We start from the raw sequence: 17,104 nt of genomic DNA on the forward strand, positions 1-17,104 counted from the left end.
CCGGCCACACCGTGGGAGGAACGTCAGGCTAAGGACAGAGGCGAATCTAATTTGCCCCGGTACCTCGTATGTTCGAGAGCTGATGGGGAATCTTTCACGACGATGAAGCCTCAGTTTCTTGTTGAGCATTTAGAGGACAAGTTCGGGGAGGTGGAGGGCTTGCCCAAAATGGGATCTGAGTCAGTCTCGATCAAAACAGCATCCTCTGCCCAGTCACGGGAGTTACTCACATGTGACAAGCTGGGGGATGTTTCTGTAACCATCAGCTTAAATATGGTCCAGGGTATCATATTTCACAGAGACCTTCTTTTTAGTCCGACTATGAGCTGCGTGCCAATTCAGAGCAGCGAGGTGTACATTTCGAACGGCGTGTCCACCGGGGTCCGACGGATAATCGGGTTGCCACCAGTGCCTTCATTTTGGCCTGTGAGGGTGATACATTGCCCGAGAAGGTCAGGGTGATGGTCTACCAGTGTGATGTAAACCCCTGTATCCCTCCCCCGTTGCGGTGCTGAAAGTTCGGCCATACGTCTTCCCGCTGTACTTCCGACGTCACATGCCGAGATTGCGGACACCCGTCGCATCCCAATACTCCGTGTTCCCCACCTCCCATGTGTCTCAACTGCGGAGAGCACCATTCACCTTGCTCGCCTGACTGCAGGATTCTCCAGAAAGAAAGGAAACTCGTGGAGTACAAGATTCTGGACAGACTGACCTACACTGAGACTAAGAGAAAATTTGAATGCCTGTATTCTGTGCGTATGACATCTTCTTATGCTGCCGTTACAACAGTTCTGGCACCATCTGCTCCGCCAACCCGTGGTCACCTCTCAGAGCTGGAAGACTACACCTGCCCCCCTGATGGTGGGGGTGTTTCCCTCCCTGTTGCTCCTGCAACACCTACTTTGGGAGCAACACACACCCCCCTCACCAACCCAGGTTTCTTCTAGTGGGAAAGACGACACCCGCCAGTGGCTGAAGGGACCAAAAGTATCTTGTCGTAAGGCTTCACGCTCATCCTCAGTCCCAGAGACTGAGCCAGTGAAGTCCTCCCAGTCAGGGAAACCCAAGGAGCAGTGAGAGAAATCCAAAAAGAAAGACCAAGGATACTGTGGTGGCACCCACACCACCACCACTACAGCTCTGCGGCTGTGGATGGGGATTTTGGCATCTTCTGAGGACCTAGATCTCGCCAGACCCTCAGACACGATGGGTATAGACTGCTCAGGCAATAAATTGGTGGCAGCAGGTGACTCTGAGGTGTAAACTGCTTCATTGAATGTTCCATGCCTTCCCAGTCTCACGATGTCATCCTCCAGTGGAATTGCAGTGGTTTTTTCCACTGCCTGACTGAGCTATGGCAACTGTTAAGCTTTACACCTGCTATCTGCATTGCTCTCTGGAAACCGGGTTCCCAGCAATGCGGACCCCTGCCCTCTACGGCTAAAAAGGATATTACAGGAACCATAGCGACTATAATAGAGTGTCAGGTGGAGTTTGCATTTATGTCCGGAACTCGCCCTGTAGTGAACATGTGCCCCTTCAAACCCCTCTTGAAGCTGTGGCTGTCAGAATAAGGATGGTGCAGGAAATAACTGTTTGTAATGTATATATGCTGTATATATAAAATACTGGGGCCGCGACACATTTCAGTGTGGCTCATGGTAGTTTCTCAGCCATTGACTTATCAATTTGCAGCCCAGGACATCCCATCTATCCACTCAAGAGCACATGATGACCTGTGTGGTACTGATCACTTCCCCATCTTCCTGTCACTGCCTCAGCGTCAGGATGCCTGCCCAGATGGGCTTTGAACAAGGTGAAATGGGGAACTTCCGCCTCTGCTGTCACCGCTGAATCTCCTCCACACGGTAACATCGATTTGATGGTTGAGCAGGTGACTAGCACAATTGTGTCTGCAGCAGAAAATGCTTGAGGCATAAGGCGGTTCCATGGTGGTCTCCGGAAGTCACTGAAGCAATTGAGGCATGTCGTTGAGCTCTAATAAGTTCAATAGGAAAGAGGAAGGTGTTAAACTGGATAAAATTTGGATGTCAGCATTGCACCATAAGCGTGACAATCGATTACTTTCAATTGAGAATGTTGGCATTACCAGAGACGGTCTCATAGCTGAGACCACATGATGGTCAGTGACGTGCTCTGTACTGCCTATATAATCAGCACTTCATGAAGTTCTCTTTGCAGTTCACCACTTTACCTCGTAGGATGTCTCCTGCAGTCAGAGATGAAGTTGACCGTGGCCTATCAGCCCAGAAGTTTTAAGTGAAGACAATACCGACTCTGAAAGCCTATATTGATAGAAGTTTTATTAAGTTCACAATTTGCAAATTCTTAGATAACATGCTTGTAAATTTAAATGAGACACTAGGGGATTTAGATGAGACAAGAGTAAAATTTTTTAGCACATGCGGTCGGAGTGGGTGGCATCACGGCGGGTGACACGTGATGAAGCGTAGTCCGTCATCTCTTGTCGGTGGTGAAACCCCAGCAGTCTCTAAGCGATCACGAGCTCAATTCGACGCACAGAAGTACGACCCCAAATTGTTCCCCTCCCCGGCCACACCGTGGGAGGAACGTCAGGCTAAGGACGGAGGCGAATCTAATTTGCCCCGGTACCTCGTATGTTCGAGAGTTGATGGGGAATCTTTCACGACGATGAAGCCTCAGTTTCTTGTTGAGCATTTAGAGGACAAGTTCGGGGAGGTGAAGGGCTTGCCCAAAATGGGATCTGAGTCAGTCTCGATCAAAACAGCATCCTCTGCCCAGTCACGGGAGTTACTCACTTGTGACAAGCTGGGGGATGTTTCTGTAACCATCAGCTTAAATATGGTCCAGGGTATCATATTTCACAGAGACCTTCTTTTTAGTCCGACTATGAGCTGCGTGCCAATTCAGAGCAGCGAGGTGTACATTTCGAACGGCGTGTCCACCGGGGTCCGACGGATAATCGGGTTGCCACCAGTGCCTTCATTTTGGCCTGTGAGGGTGATACATTGCCCGAGAAGGTCAGGGTGATGGTCTACCAGTGTGATGTAAACCCCTATATCCCTCCCCCGTTGCGGTGCTGGAAGTTCGGCCATACGTCTTCCCGCTGTACTTCCGACGTCACATGCCGAGATTGCGGACACCCGTCGCATCCCAATACTCCGTGTTCCCCACCTCCCATGTGTCTCAACTGCGGAGAGCACCATTCACCTTGCTCGCCTGACTGCAGGATTCTCCAGAAAGGAAGGAAACTCGTGGAGTACAAGATTCTGGACAGACTGACCTACACTGAGACTAAGAGAAAATTTGAATGCCTGTATTCTGTGCGTATGACATCTTCTTATGCTGCCGTTACAACAGTTCTGGCACCATCTGCTCCGCCAACCCGTGGTCACCTCTCAGAGCTGAAAGACTACACCTGCCCCCCTGATGGTGGGGGGTATTTCCCTCCCTGTTGCTCCTGCGACACCTACCCAACCCAGGTTTCTTCTAGTGGGAAAGACGACACCCGCCAGTGGCTGAAGGGACCAAAAGTATCTTGTCGTAAGGCTTCACGCTCATCCTCAGTCCCAGAGACTGAGCCAGTGAAGTCCTTCCAGCCAGGGAAACCCAAGGAGCAGTGAGAGAAATCCAAAAAGAAAGACCAAGGATACTGTGGTGGCACCCACACCACCACTACCTACAAGCTCTGCAGCTGTGGATGGGGATTTTGGCATCTGCTGAGGACCTAGATCTCGCCAGCCCCTCAGACACGATGGGTATAGACTGCTCAGGCAATAAATTGGTGGCAGCAGGTGACTCTGAGGTGTAAACTGCTTCATTGAACGTTCCATGCCTTCCCAGTCTCACAATGTCATCCTCCAGTGGAATTGCGGTGGTTTTTTCCACCGCCTGACTGAGCTATAGCAACTGTTAAGCTTTACACCTGCTATCTGCATTGCTCTCCTGGAAACCGGGTTCCCAGCAATGCGGACCCCTGCCCTCTGCGGCTATAAAGGATCTTACGGGAACCGTAGCTACTATAATAGATTGTCAGGTGGAGTTTGTGTTTATGTCTGAAACTCGCCCTGTAGTGAACATGTGCCCCTTCAAACCCCTCTTGAAGCTGTGGCTGTCAGAATAAGGATGGTGCAGGAAATAACTGTTTGTAATGTATATATGCTGTATATATAAAATACTGGGGCCACCACACATTTCAGTGTGGCTCGTGGTAGTTACTCAGCCATTGACTTATCAATTTGCAGCCCAGGACATCCCATCTATCCACTCAAGAGCACATGATGACCTGTGTGGTACTGACCACTTCCCTATCTTCCTGTCACTGCCCCAGTGTCAGGATGCCTGCCCAGATGGGCTTTGAACAAGGTGAAATGGGGAACTTCCGCCTCTGCTGTCACCGCTGAATCTCCTCCACACGGTAACATCGATTTGATGGTTGAGCAGGTGACTAGCACAATTGTTTCTGCGGCAGAAGTCACTGAAGCAATTGAGGCGTGTCGGTGATCTCTACAGCGGCATAAGTGGCACCTTTCCCTGGAGCACCTCGTAGCCTTTAAATGGCTCCATGCCCGTGTTCGCTACCTTATCAAACAACAGAAGTAGGAGTGTTGGGAGAGATACGTGGCAGGAGAGTACCATCATTCCGATGCTCAAACCCGGTAAAAACCCGCTCGATGTGGATAGCTATCGGCCCATCAGCCTCACTAACGTTCTTTGTAAACTGCTGGAACATACGGTATGTCGGCAGTTGGGTTGGGTCGGGTCCTGGAGTCACGTGGCTTGCTGGCTCCATGTCAGGATGGCTTCTGCCAGGTTCGCTCTACCACTGATAATCTTGGGTCCATCGAGTCTGCCATCCGAACAGCCTTTTCCAGACCGCAACACCTGATTGCCGTCTTTTTTGACTCGTGTAAAGCATACAACACAACTTGGCGACATCGTATCCTTGCCACATTGTGGGAGTGGGGTCTCCGGGGACCACTCCCAATTTTTATCCAAAGCTTCCCGTCGCTCCGTACTTTCTGAGTCCGAGTTGGTGACTCACATAGTTCCATCCATATCCAGGAGAATGGAGTCCCGCAGGGCTCCGTATTGACTGTCTCTCTATTTTTAGTGGCCATTAACAGTCTATCAGCAGTTGTCGGGCCCTCTGTCTCACCTTCTCTGTATGCAGACGGCTTCTGCATTTTGTACTGCTGCTCCAGTACTGTTGTTGCTGAGCAGCGCCTCTAGGGAGCCGTCCACAAGGCCCAGTCACAGGCTCTAGACCACGGCTTCCAGTTTTCAGCCGCAAGGTCGTGTGTCGTGCACTTCTGTCGGCATCGTACCGTTCGTCCGGAACCCGCACTTTACCTCGGTGAAGATCTACTCACTGTAGTGGAGACATATCAGTTCCTAGGATTGGTTTCCGACGCTCGATTGACTTGGCTTCCTCATCTTTGTCAGCTTAAGCAGAAGTGCTGGCAGCACCTCGATGCCCTCCATTGCCTGAGCAACGCCAATTGGGGTGCAGATCGCTCTACGCTGCTGCAGCTCTACAGAGCCCTCGTCCAATCCCGAATTGATTACGGGAGTGCGGATTATGGTTTGGCAGTGCCTTCAGCATTGCATTTACTCGACCTTGTGCACAACTGTGGGGTTCGATTAGTGACGGGAACTTTTAGGACGAGTCTCGTGACCAGTGTACTGGTGGAGGCTGGTGCCCCTCCACTGCAGATCAGACGTGCGCAACTGCTCGCCAGTTACGCAGCACACATTCGTAGTTACCCTGAGCATCCGAATTACCGTCTCCTTTTCCCGCCCGCGGCAGTCCGTGTCCCGCATCGGCAGCCCAGATCGGGGCTAACGATTGCAGTTCGCGTGCGGTCCCTTCTCTCCGAACTGAAGTCCTTTCCTTTACCACCTCTACTTGTGGTCCGTTCACTTACACCTCCACAGTGTATGCCTCGGGTGCAGCTTCATCTGGACCTTTTGCACGGCCCCGAGGACTCCGTTAACCCCACCACTCTCTGCTGTCACTTCCTCTCGATTCTTTACGTGTCCGGGGCTCTGAAGTGGTTTACACCGACGGCTCAATGGCTGACAGTCATGTAGGCTTTGCATATGTTCGTGGAGGACATATTGAGCAGCACTCCTTGCCAGTTGGCTGCAGTGTTTTCACTGCAGAGCTGGCGGCCATATCTCGTGCTCTCGAGTACATCTGCTTATGCCCTGGCAAGTCATTTCTCCTGTGTACTGACTCATTTGGCAGCCTACATGTTGTCGACCAGTGCTACCCTCGCCACCATCTGGTAGTATACATTCAGGAGTCCATCTATAGCCTGGAACAGTCCCGCCGTTCCGTGGTGTTTGTTTGGACCCCGTGACACGTCGGAATCCCAGGCAACGAACTTGCCGACAGGCTGGTCAAACAGGCTATGCGGAAACTGCTACTGGAGATGATAGGCATCTACGAAGCTGACCTGCATTCTGTCTTACACTGCAGGGTTTTCCGGCTTTGGGAGACAGAATGGCATAACAGCATGCTCAACAAACTGCATGTCATTAAGGAGACCATGAATGTGTGAAAGTCTTCCATGTAGGAATCTCACAGGGAATCGGTTGTCCTCTGCAGCTCCGCATTGGCCATACGTGGCTAACGCACGGTTACTTACTTCATCGCGAGAACCCACCTCAGTGTCGCTGTGGCTCCCAAGTGACAGTCGTCCACCTCTTGCTGGACTGCCCACTTTTAGCCGCTCTGCGGCAGACTTTTAACTTTCCCAGCACCCTGCCTTCAGTGTTGGGTGACAATGCCTCCACAGCAGCAGCTTTAATTTTACGTTTTATCCGTGAGAGTGGGTTTTATACTTCTACGTAGTTTTTAGTGCATGTCCTTTGTCCCTCGGTGTCCTCCAGCCTAGTGCTTTTAGGGTGTAGGTTTTAATGTATTGCAGAATGGCTGGCTTTACCTATTTATTGCTGTGGTTGGCCAGCCACTGTAATCTGCTTTCATGTTTTACTCTCTTCTGTTTCAAGCGTGTCTCTGTTGTTTTCTTGTCCTCTTCTGTTCCTTTTAGTGTTCGTTGCCTTCCCTTCATTCTTAGGGCTTTTCCTTTCTTTTCGTCTTGTGTTACATGTTTCGTACGTTTTATTCTCACACTTGTGGCATTTTTTTTTTTTTTTTTATTAGGTTCAAGGGACCGATGACCCCGTAGTTTGGTCCCTTCTCACACCTCTAAACTGACCAACCAACCAAGAGAGGATTTAGTTGCATGAACAATATAAAATCAGAAATTTTCTTTCTGTGGGAAAAGAGCTAGCAAATTTCTGGTGATTAAGATTGAAGGGCCATCTCACAATGATTTTGATTTTGAAAAGGCAGCCATTGTGTGGAGCATGCATAAAAACTAATGTATTCACATGTGATGTGATATAATGGAAGGCAAAATGCAAAAATCAGTATTGACAGTTTATATAGTGTAGATGTGATATGGAATGCATGGATCTATATATGTAAAAGTTAATTAGAAAAAAAATTCATTTTGTGGTTTACTGTTAGCTTCGATTTAGTATATGTAAATAAGTTATACACAACTGCAACCAGTCACTGTTTTCAATAATAATGCTTTATTACATTAACCGGTTTTCGAACCCTTTCAGGTTCATCTTCAGATGATTTCGGGAGGATCCGGGAAGTAGTTACTGGTAGTAGCATAATGCTGGGTGCTGGTTCTATGGCAGAAAGATGGGTCACACTTTAATATATACATTTTTCGCTTTTAAAACCCTTATTAATAGTATAATTTATAAAAATATGATGAGACTTACCCAACAAAAGCGCTGGCAGGTCGATAGACACACAAATAAACACAAACATACACACAAAACTCTAGCTTTCGCAACCAACGGTTGCCTCATCAGGAAAGAGGGAAGGAGAAGGAAAGACAAAAGGATATGGGTTTTAAGGGAGAGGGTAAGGAGTCATTCCAATCCCGGGAGCGGAAAGACTTACCTTAGGGGGAAAAAAGGACAGGTATACACTCGCACATATTTTTCCCACGTGGAATGTTTCCCTCTATTATATTCATAATTTATAAAAAAATTTACTAGCAGGATTTTGCACAAAATTTTCATATTTTGGACAAATGTAAATTTTGATTCATACTTTTTTTAACATTTCATTTTCTGGCTTAAACCCACCAGAACCATAACTGAATTTTCCAACATGCTTACCCAGTATGATTCATCCAAGCAAAATATGTTCTGATAGCCAGATTTTCTTATTTCAAGAATATGTAAAAACTGTGTCCATGAAACAATGATATCACTAGCAAATTCGTCCATCTTAGATGTATTGAGCACAACACATCTTGGAACATCTTTGTCAAAACAGTCTAAAAATTTGACCAGGCTTCTGACAACTGTGATGTTTTCGTGGTGATCTAAACACTGGACTTCCACATTTCTGGCCAGATAAATTGGCTTCATTGGCAGTCCATTGTACAGTCATCTAGTTGACGCCACTCACTTGTGCAATATGTTCTGCCAACTTCTGTGATGGGTCCACTATTTCTGCTTCATATTTAGAGAAAAGATGTACCCAGGAAATTGTCTCTCGACTGTTTATGAGGGCACATACCATATATGGTATTTGGTGTAACAAAAAATTCTACGAAGGGCAGAAAAGTACAAGAATACCAGCTATTTACAGAAAATGTGAAAAGAAATACTGTTGAGAATTTAACTCGTAAAGAATGATTTTCTCTTGTGCATCCTTTTGAGCACTTACACATACAAATCAACTCATAACCAGGTATGAAGTACTATATCTTGTTCAGTTGTTCTCTTTGCTAGTGAAACGATGACTCTTGCTGGCAGGTTCCCGCGTGTCGTCTTGGTTTTGTTGTGACAACGAATTTGAGTTGGGCTGTTTAATGAACTGTGTGTACATGACACTAACAAGCATTTATTGCCTTTATCGTAAACAGTCGTAATTTTTGCCATGTGGTTTGTAAAGTTGTAATTATTGGACAAATTTCATAATTATTACGATTGATTTGTAATAGTAGATATCTCTGTATTTAACAACTTAGACAGCGCACCGTGCCTTTTCAAATTCTGGCCACAGCGCTTCCTACCGGCACACTTGTATGTGTGGCATCTCGTGTGCTTAATACGATATTTTGCCACGCGATCTGAAGATGCGAAGGCAAAACACGTCGTTGGAGGATAAATATAATTAAAAAATCCAATTTTGCAACCGAGGCTGTTACTTCTTTCGTATTGCAGATTATTTCTCACTCATTGCGCTCTGCTCCCACAGCAACCACGCGCAGCTGCTGGTCTACGACTGGTCGGAGGGCGGTGACGTGGAGGTGGTGGTGGAGGACATAGAGCGCGTGGACATGGACCAGTCGGACAAGCACGACCCCAAGTTCCACGACTGGAAGGAGCTGGCCGCCGAGTGGGAGTGGACGGAGGCACGCACTCTCTACACCAACCAGAAGGACGACCTCATGTGTTTCTTCAACGTGCCGCGCTTCGACTGCCCCGAACTCAACGTCGACCCCTATGACGCCAAGAAGTATGAGGAGCTCTGGGATAATGTGAGTAATCCTCCCGGCTGTTGCTATTTGTAGTGGTGAATCAAAGTGGAGGTACATTGACAAAATTTCCAGGGAAAGGTTCAATGATTTGTGTAGGTGACGTTTGCCCTGTGGCAGCAGTCTGTGTCACTTCAGTAGTTAATGACATTCGGCAGAATAACGATGGCCGAGATTGTAAATACTTCTCAGGGAGAGTATGTTGTTGTTGTTGTTGTTGTTTTTGTTGTTGTTGTTCTTTTCAGTCCAAAGAATGGGTTGATGCAGCTCTCCAGGCATAGTCGATCCTATGCAAGCCTCTTCATTTGTGTGCCCGCTTACTGTATTCAAGTCTTGGTTCTCTCAAATTGGCTGCTTCTTGATGATGCCTGAGGATGTGAATATCAACTGATCCCATCTTTTAGTCAGCATCTACATCTACATGTTTACTCTGCAAATCACATTTAAGTGCCTGGCAGAGGGTTCATTGAATCACATTCACAATTCTCTATTATTCCAATCTCGTATAGTGTGCAGAAAGAAAGAACAGGAAAGAATGAACACCTATATCTTTCCGTAAGGGCTCTGATTTCCCTTATTTTATCGTAGTGATTGTTCCTCCCTATGTAGGTCGGTGTCAACTTCTATCATAAATTGTTTCCTCTAGTTTGGTTCATTACCTCCTCATTACTTACTCGAGGTAAAACAAAAAACCTTCTCACCAACATACAAACACACAGATCACACACATGAGCACACGTGAACAAGAAACACCCACAACAACAAACAAGTGGTTCGCTCTCACCTACAACAACAAAGCAGCCCACAGAATATGCAATATACTCAAAAAAAAAAAAAACAAGGGCTAAAAATAGCCTGCAGGACAGACAACTCAACACAGAGAAAACTGAGGACAACCAACACATCTGGTTTTTTACCAAGTAACATGTCAGGACCACAAATCAGTTTATATAGGACAGACAAGTAGAAACTTTAATACCAGATACACAGAACACAAAAGAGCATTAGAAAGTAACTGCTGTCATTACATTTGCTGAACACCTTATGGACAATTAACATAACCCAACAGACATCCATACTGACTTGAAAATTCTCAAATGCAGCAACAGCCCCCACAAAAACTAATAATTGAGGAAAACTATCAAATACAAAAAGCTATAGTTGAAGGAAAACAAGTAATAAATGAATACACAGCTCTCTGCAATGAAACTCTGTTCTCTCCCCTCAAAGAATTATTAGACAACAACAACCTATAGAGCAGCCACCCCCCCCCCCCCCCTCCACACACACACACACACACACACACACACACACACACACACATTTTTATGTGTTTCTTTGAAAATCTGTAATTATGAGTTTAAAAACTAATATTTATGTGTATACAAACAGTAAAGAACATTCTTTGTGTTTAACAGCCATGAAATAAATGCCCACTGATGATGCTGTGACAGGTGAAACATGTTTGGGATAAAAAACAAAACTGTATTTTGCTAAAGGCGGACCCCATCCAAAAACATTGTCGTGCAAGTGCAGAGAATCAGAAGCCGGCACACGGAGGTGATGCGTAACTGCAAAGTTGTGTGTTTAAGTGAAATTGGCTGTGCCGTACAGAAGGCATTCTATGAGTTAGAATTTACCAACTGTCATTCTGTCATAACAGTGCAGAAAACAATTAATTAGTGACGGGATCGAGTACCTCCGATTGGCTCGGGCACCTGTACTGAGATGTGGTCGACCAGAATCTGGATGACGGAATATGCCTGCCCTCACGTTCCCATCGGATCTGACTCTGGGAAACTGACATGTGAATGTCCCACGAATCTGGATACTGCACAACTGTACGAGCCGGCCAAATGGAGATTGAACTGTCAGGTGCTGATAATGCTGTCTCAGACAAGTAAGTGCCATCTCCGTGTCCTTCACAGTAACCACTCAACATCTGGTACTGTTCGTGGTCCTTTCATACTCTACCAGGTCCGGTAACAACACTAAACGAAAACAATACTAAGTTGCATTAATATCCGACCATGTCTTAATACATTTTCAATTTTGCAAAGAAAAAGTCTCGAGGACTCCATCAGGTGAAAAAGCGAGCCTGTGGAACAACAGGAATGCCTTTTGAGGTCAAAAATTTCATGTCGGAAATGGCCGTGTGACATGACGTGTTGTCATGATGCAGCACCCATTTGTCTGGAATGGTACGGTCTCATTCGATTCACTCTTTTCCTCAGTCTTTTGAGGAAATCCTTCTAAAACACTTGGTTGACAGTTTTGTTCCGGAGGAGCACATTGTTTATGCACAATACCCATACAGTCAAAAAAGCAAATCACCATTATATTGATCTTTTATTTGCTCATTTGAGGCTTTTCGGGCGAGAGAATGTCTCTGTCTGCCACATCTCACTTTCTCAGGACCATGCTCAAAAATTCAGGATTTATAACCATGAAAGTTCATGGTCATTGGCAGTCCTCAAGAAACATGCTTAGTTTAGAGCTTCTTCAGTACCATTTTGGCACACATCTTTTGCATCTGAAAAACTTAGGTCAAAATTTGATGTATGGTGAAAGTTTTTAACAGGTCTCCCATCGTCCTTATAGTAAAACACCAGTCTGATCTCACGATTGCACACACACGTTTGATATTTTCTCAGGCTTTGAAGCTGAATGTCTCCTGTGCGAGGTTCATCTTGGACGTATTCTTGGCCTTCCAAAACTGATTTGTGCCAGCAAAACATTTGTGCTCTCAATAAGGAATGTTACCCCTAGACCTGTTTCAACTTTTTGAAGGTCGCACTCGCAGATTCCCTGAGTTCAACATGAAACTTTATAACAGTGCTCTAAATACTATTGTTCCACTTTTGTAACACACAACAAAAACACAGCTTCAGTGATGGTGCTGTCAAAAATCACCTGATGGCTGTACACAGCTGAAACTCTGACCGAGCATTGGGACAGATGAACACACTGGTGGCACGAATTGTGATGCAGTGCTACAGAAATACAGAAAAACCTCAACTGCCAGACTCTTGAAGCTGGAAAAGCTTACTTAGTAAGTTTCAAGAACTATTATTATGTGTGTAATCTAGGAATATACTGCAACCCCCTAGTTAATTTGTGCTTTGCGCCCATATGGAAATCAACAGCAAGTGAAAAGCATTTCACCAATGGCATTTAAAGTTTCATATAGGTGGGTTAGGTGATTTCTGCTTCATTTTAAACCATCCATTTGTCATAGAATTACACCTGTGGAAAAACTGCTCCAAACTTAGTAAACAGCTTGATATCTTTTCAACATTATAAGATCCAACTTTGACACAAAATTTATTTACATTTTCAGATAGGGAATGTAGACCAAATGCCCATCTATTTTGATATGCTGAACAGCAGTACAGTAAATAATGTAGGGGTACATAGTCTGCAAATACATGCATGTGATGCTGAAAAGGAGCAGTGCATGGTGATGTTGATCATTACAGCTTATGGACAAAAATTGCTACTGTATATAGTTTTCAATTGGAAAACTCTCCTCAGGGGAGAATGTTTCCCAACTGGAATTAGTGTAAGAGCTTGTGACATTACACTGTAATAACTTGTAATGGTATTAATTTCAATCCATGATATGTGTACATGTCATTTTGAAATTGTTGATTTGTGATCTGCCTGGAAAAATCTCTATTGGCTGTTCCACAATTCTTTTTTTGCACCACAATTTAGGAAAAAGAAATGTGGCATACATTTGCAGAATAATCTATGTAAAAACTGAAGGAGTTGTAGAAGCAATACTGGGGGAAGACCGCTTTGGTTTCTTGAAAAATGCATACCTTAGTAGAAATGTTGAAGAGAAACAAACTCACTTTCTACTACTACTAATAGATTTAGAAAAGATATTTGCCAATGATGACTGGAAAACACTTTTTGATTTTCTGAAGCTACCAGGGGTAAAACACAGGGAGCAAGAGATAATGAACAACTTGTGCAGAAACCAGGGTGCAGTTATGAGAGTTCAGAGAGACAAAAAGGAAGCTACAGTTTAGAAGGGAGCGAGCTGGAATTGTCATGTCTTCTCAGTGTTACACGATTTGTACGCTGAGCACGAAGTAAATGAAAATATAGAGTCAAAGTTCAGGGAGAAGACATAAAATCTTTGAGGTTTGTCGGTGACACTGTAGTTCTGTTAGAGACAGGAAAGGGCTAAGATGAAGAATTGAATGAAATGAATAGTGTCTTGAAAAGAGATCATGAGACAAATGTCAACAAGAGTTACACTTGAATAATGCAGTATGTTCAAATTAATTAGGCAGTGCTGATGGAATTAGATTACAAAATGAGACACTGAAAGTATTAGACGAGTTTTGCTATTTGTGCAGCAAAATGGCTGTGTTGATGAAATAAGAGGGTATCAAATGTAGGCTGTTAATGCCAAGCAAAGCATTTCTGTAGAAGAGAAATTTGTTTCAGGAGGACTCTTTCGAAGGCATTTATGTAAAGTGTAGCCTTGTATACAGGGTGTTACAAAAAGGTATGGCCAAACTTTCAAGAAACATTCCTCACACACAAAGAAAGAAAATATGTTATGTGGACATGTGTCTGGAAACGCTTACTTTTCATGTTAGAGCTCATTTTATTACTTCTCTTCAAATCACATTAATCATGGAATAGAAACACACAGCAACAGAACGTACCAGCGTGACTTCAAACACTTTGTTACAGGAAATGTTCAAAACGTCCTCCGTTAGCGAGGATACATGCATCCACCCTCCATCGCACGGAATCCATGATGCACTGATGCAGCCCTGGAGAATGGCGTATTGTATCACAGCCGTCCACAAAACGAGCACGAAGAGTCTCTACATTTGGTACCGGGGCTGCGTAGACAAGAGCTTTCAAATGCCCCCATAAATGAAAGTCGAGAGGGTTGAGGTCAGGAGAGCGTGGAGGCCACGGAATTGGTCCGCCTCTACCAATCCCTCAGTCACCGAATCTGTTGTCGAGAAGCGTACGAACACTTCGACTGAAATGTGCAGGAGCTCCATCGTGCATGAACCACATGTTGTGTCGTACTTGTAAAGGCACATGTTCTAGCAGCACAGGTAGAGTATCCCGTATGAAATCATGATAATGTGCTCCACTGAGCGTAGGTGGAAGAAATTAAAATGACCTCTAACATGGAAATTAAGCGTTTCCGGACACATGTCCACATAACATCTTTCCTTTATTTGTGTGTGAGGAATGTTTCCTGAAAGTTTGGCCGTACTATTTTGTAACACCCTGTGTAAGTGAAAAGTGGACAATAAGTGGTTCAGACAAGCAGACAATAGAAGTTTTTGTAGTGTAGTGCTACAGTGGAGTACTGAAGATTAGATGGGTGTCCTTTCTAATTTTGTGGTTTAGTTTATCGTGTATGTGTTGTATCCATTCTCTACAGCTATTTGTCTGATTGTCTGTAATTCATTGTCATAGTTGTTTTCAGTGAGTGGCGTTTTGTTAAATCTCTGTAGCATATATTGGAAGCCAGCTAGTTTGTGCGCAATCAGATGATAAGAATGACTGTGAATGACTGTGCTGGTGGTGGTCACTTTCCTGAATATGGAGAACTGGTGTTGGTTGTTGTTGTCTGTATATTATAAGATCAAGGAAATTTAACATTTTGTCATTTTCTGTTTCTATGGTGAATTTTATTTTTGGGTGGACTCTGTTTATATCACTATGGAGTTGTTGGATGCGACTGGGTGTTTCATCTAGAAGGCATATGATATCATCTACATAATGATACCAGTATATTGTCCGATGTTTGGGTCATACTATTGTTTCAAATATTTTATTTTCAATGTGATTGAGAAAAAAATGTTTGGTAGGAGTCTATTGCCTGGTGATGCTAAAGGTGGACCCCATCCAAAAACATGTTGTTGTTGTTGTTGTTGTTGTTGTCTTCAGTCCTGAGACTGGTTTGATGCAGCTCTCCATGCTACTCTATCCTGTGCAAGCCTCTTCATCTCCCAGTAACCTACTCCAGCCTACATCCTTCTGAATCTGCTTAGTGTATTCATCTTTTGGTCTCCCTCTACGATTTTTACCCTCCACGCTGCCCTCCAGTACTAAATTGGTGATCCCTTGATGCCTCAGAACATGTCCTACCAACCAATCCCTTCTTCTAGTCAAGTTGTGCCACAAACTTCTCTTCTTCCCAATCCTGTTCAACACCTCCTCATTAGTTATGTGATCTACCCATCTAATCTTCAGCATTCTTCTATAGCACCAAATTTCGAAAGCTTCTATTCTCTTCTTGTCTAAACTATTTATTGACAAAAGAGTTTCAACCCCAAGATGATTATAGTTATAACTGTTTGTAATCACTATATTCATATTGAAGTGGTCTGTGTTGTGCACTACCGATCAATTTCTATCTCTATTATGAATTTTTAAGTCATATTAACCTTGGAAAAATTAATATCACATGTTTCAGTTTTACTGATGCACTTTATTACACCAACACTTTTTTTTTTTTTCAGGCACCAGGCATGAAATACCGCAAGGGCTTCAATGAGGACATGGGTGACAGTGGCATCCTGGTGAAGACGAAGTCAGTTTAAAGTAACGGCAGCAACGTCTGTAGTGTCTCTGTCAGTGTGTCCGCATTGTGCACTCTGTATTTGCATCTGTACAGCAAGTTGTGCGTAAGACGAATAAACTCTGTTGACTTGACCCTCGTGTAGCTTCAGTACCAAACTTGATGGGTGACCCACTAACTGTACCATAAATTATTTTGCTTCACCTGTGGCTGTTGGACTCGGTTATTTGATTTTGTTGTGATAATGTGGCTATTCTGGAGGTGTGATGTGTTCCACTGACCTTCTTGTGATGTAGTTCTCACAGATACTGTACATGGCATTGTAGATGGTACTTTATATATATTTGTTGTTTTGTCACCTTGCAGGCAACATAAAGAAGAATTCACAGAAAGCACCATGTCTAGAACTTATTTATTTTGCAGTGCCCAATTAATTTCACAATTGTAAAGCCATTTACAAGTCTGGGCCATCAACTATATTTGTGCTCCAGTGATATTACCTTAGTGAACAAAAGTAGTTGTACAAAATTAAATAAGAAAATTTAAAATATGAATGTGTCTCAAGTAACCTCTTTATCCCTTGTATGTTTATGTGCCACCAAAAAAACTTCAGCAGGCACAGTTTTTTGGTGTTTATCCCTCACTGATCCACCATATCGTGTAAGTATGTGGATAAAGATTTAATTCAGTGTAATTTGGATGGGGAAGATGCGTTGTGGAGTTTCTTCCTAGCTTAGATTTAGCATACTTAATAGTTCTCCCTCTCTTTATTTTTTTCCTCAAATTGCACGTTAAAATACCACTTTTGTGAGAGTTCATTAATGAGGAAAAAACCTGATTACAGATTTGTCTCATCATCATAATGTAAGATTTAGTCCAGTTGTCTTTGTCTTTGATAATAGATAGTTTTACATTCTGCCCAATGAAGCTAACTGACGTGTAT

General features: G+C 44.2%; 1 protein-coding gene across 1 annotated transcript in view; it reads left to right on the top strand.

The window, feature by feature from the left end:
* LOC126108627 (NADH dehydrogenase [ubiquinone] 1 alpha subcomplex subunit 10, mitochondrial) overlaps window positions 1-16,711 on the top strand; it is an 81,499-nt gene extending 64,788 nt beyond the window's left edge. The window contains exons 6-7 of the mRNA XM_049913939.1: window positions 9,311-9,593; window positions 16,103-16,711. Of these exons, the coding sequence (XP_049769896.1) occupies window positions 9,311-9,593; window positions 16,103-16,183 (364 nt within the window). The 3' untranslated portion in view covers window positions 16,184-16,711. The remainder of the gene's footprint in view (window positions 1-9,310; window positions 9,594-16,102) is intronic.
* The last annotated feature ends 393 nt before the right edge of the window (window positions 16,712-17,104 follow it).

The sequence above is a fragment of the Schistocerca cancellata genome, chromosome 11, assembly GCF_023864275.1.
Source record: "Schistocerca cancellata isolate TAMUIC-IGC-003103 chromosome 11, iqSchCanc2.1, whole genome shotgun sequence".
Classification (NCBI taxonomy): Eukaryota; Metazoa; Arthropoda; class Insecta; order Orthoptera; family Acrididae; genus Schistocerca; species Schistocerca cancellata.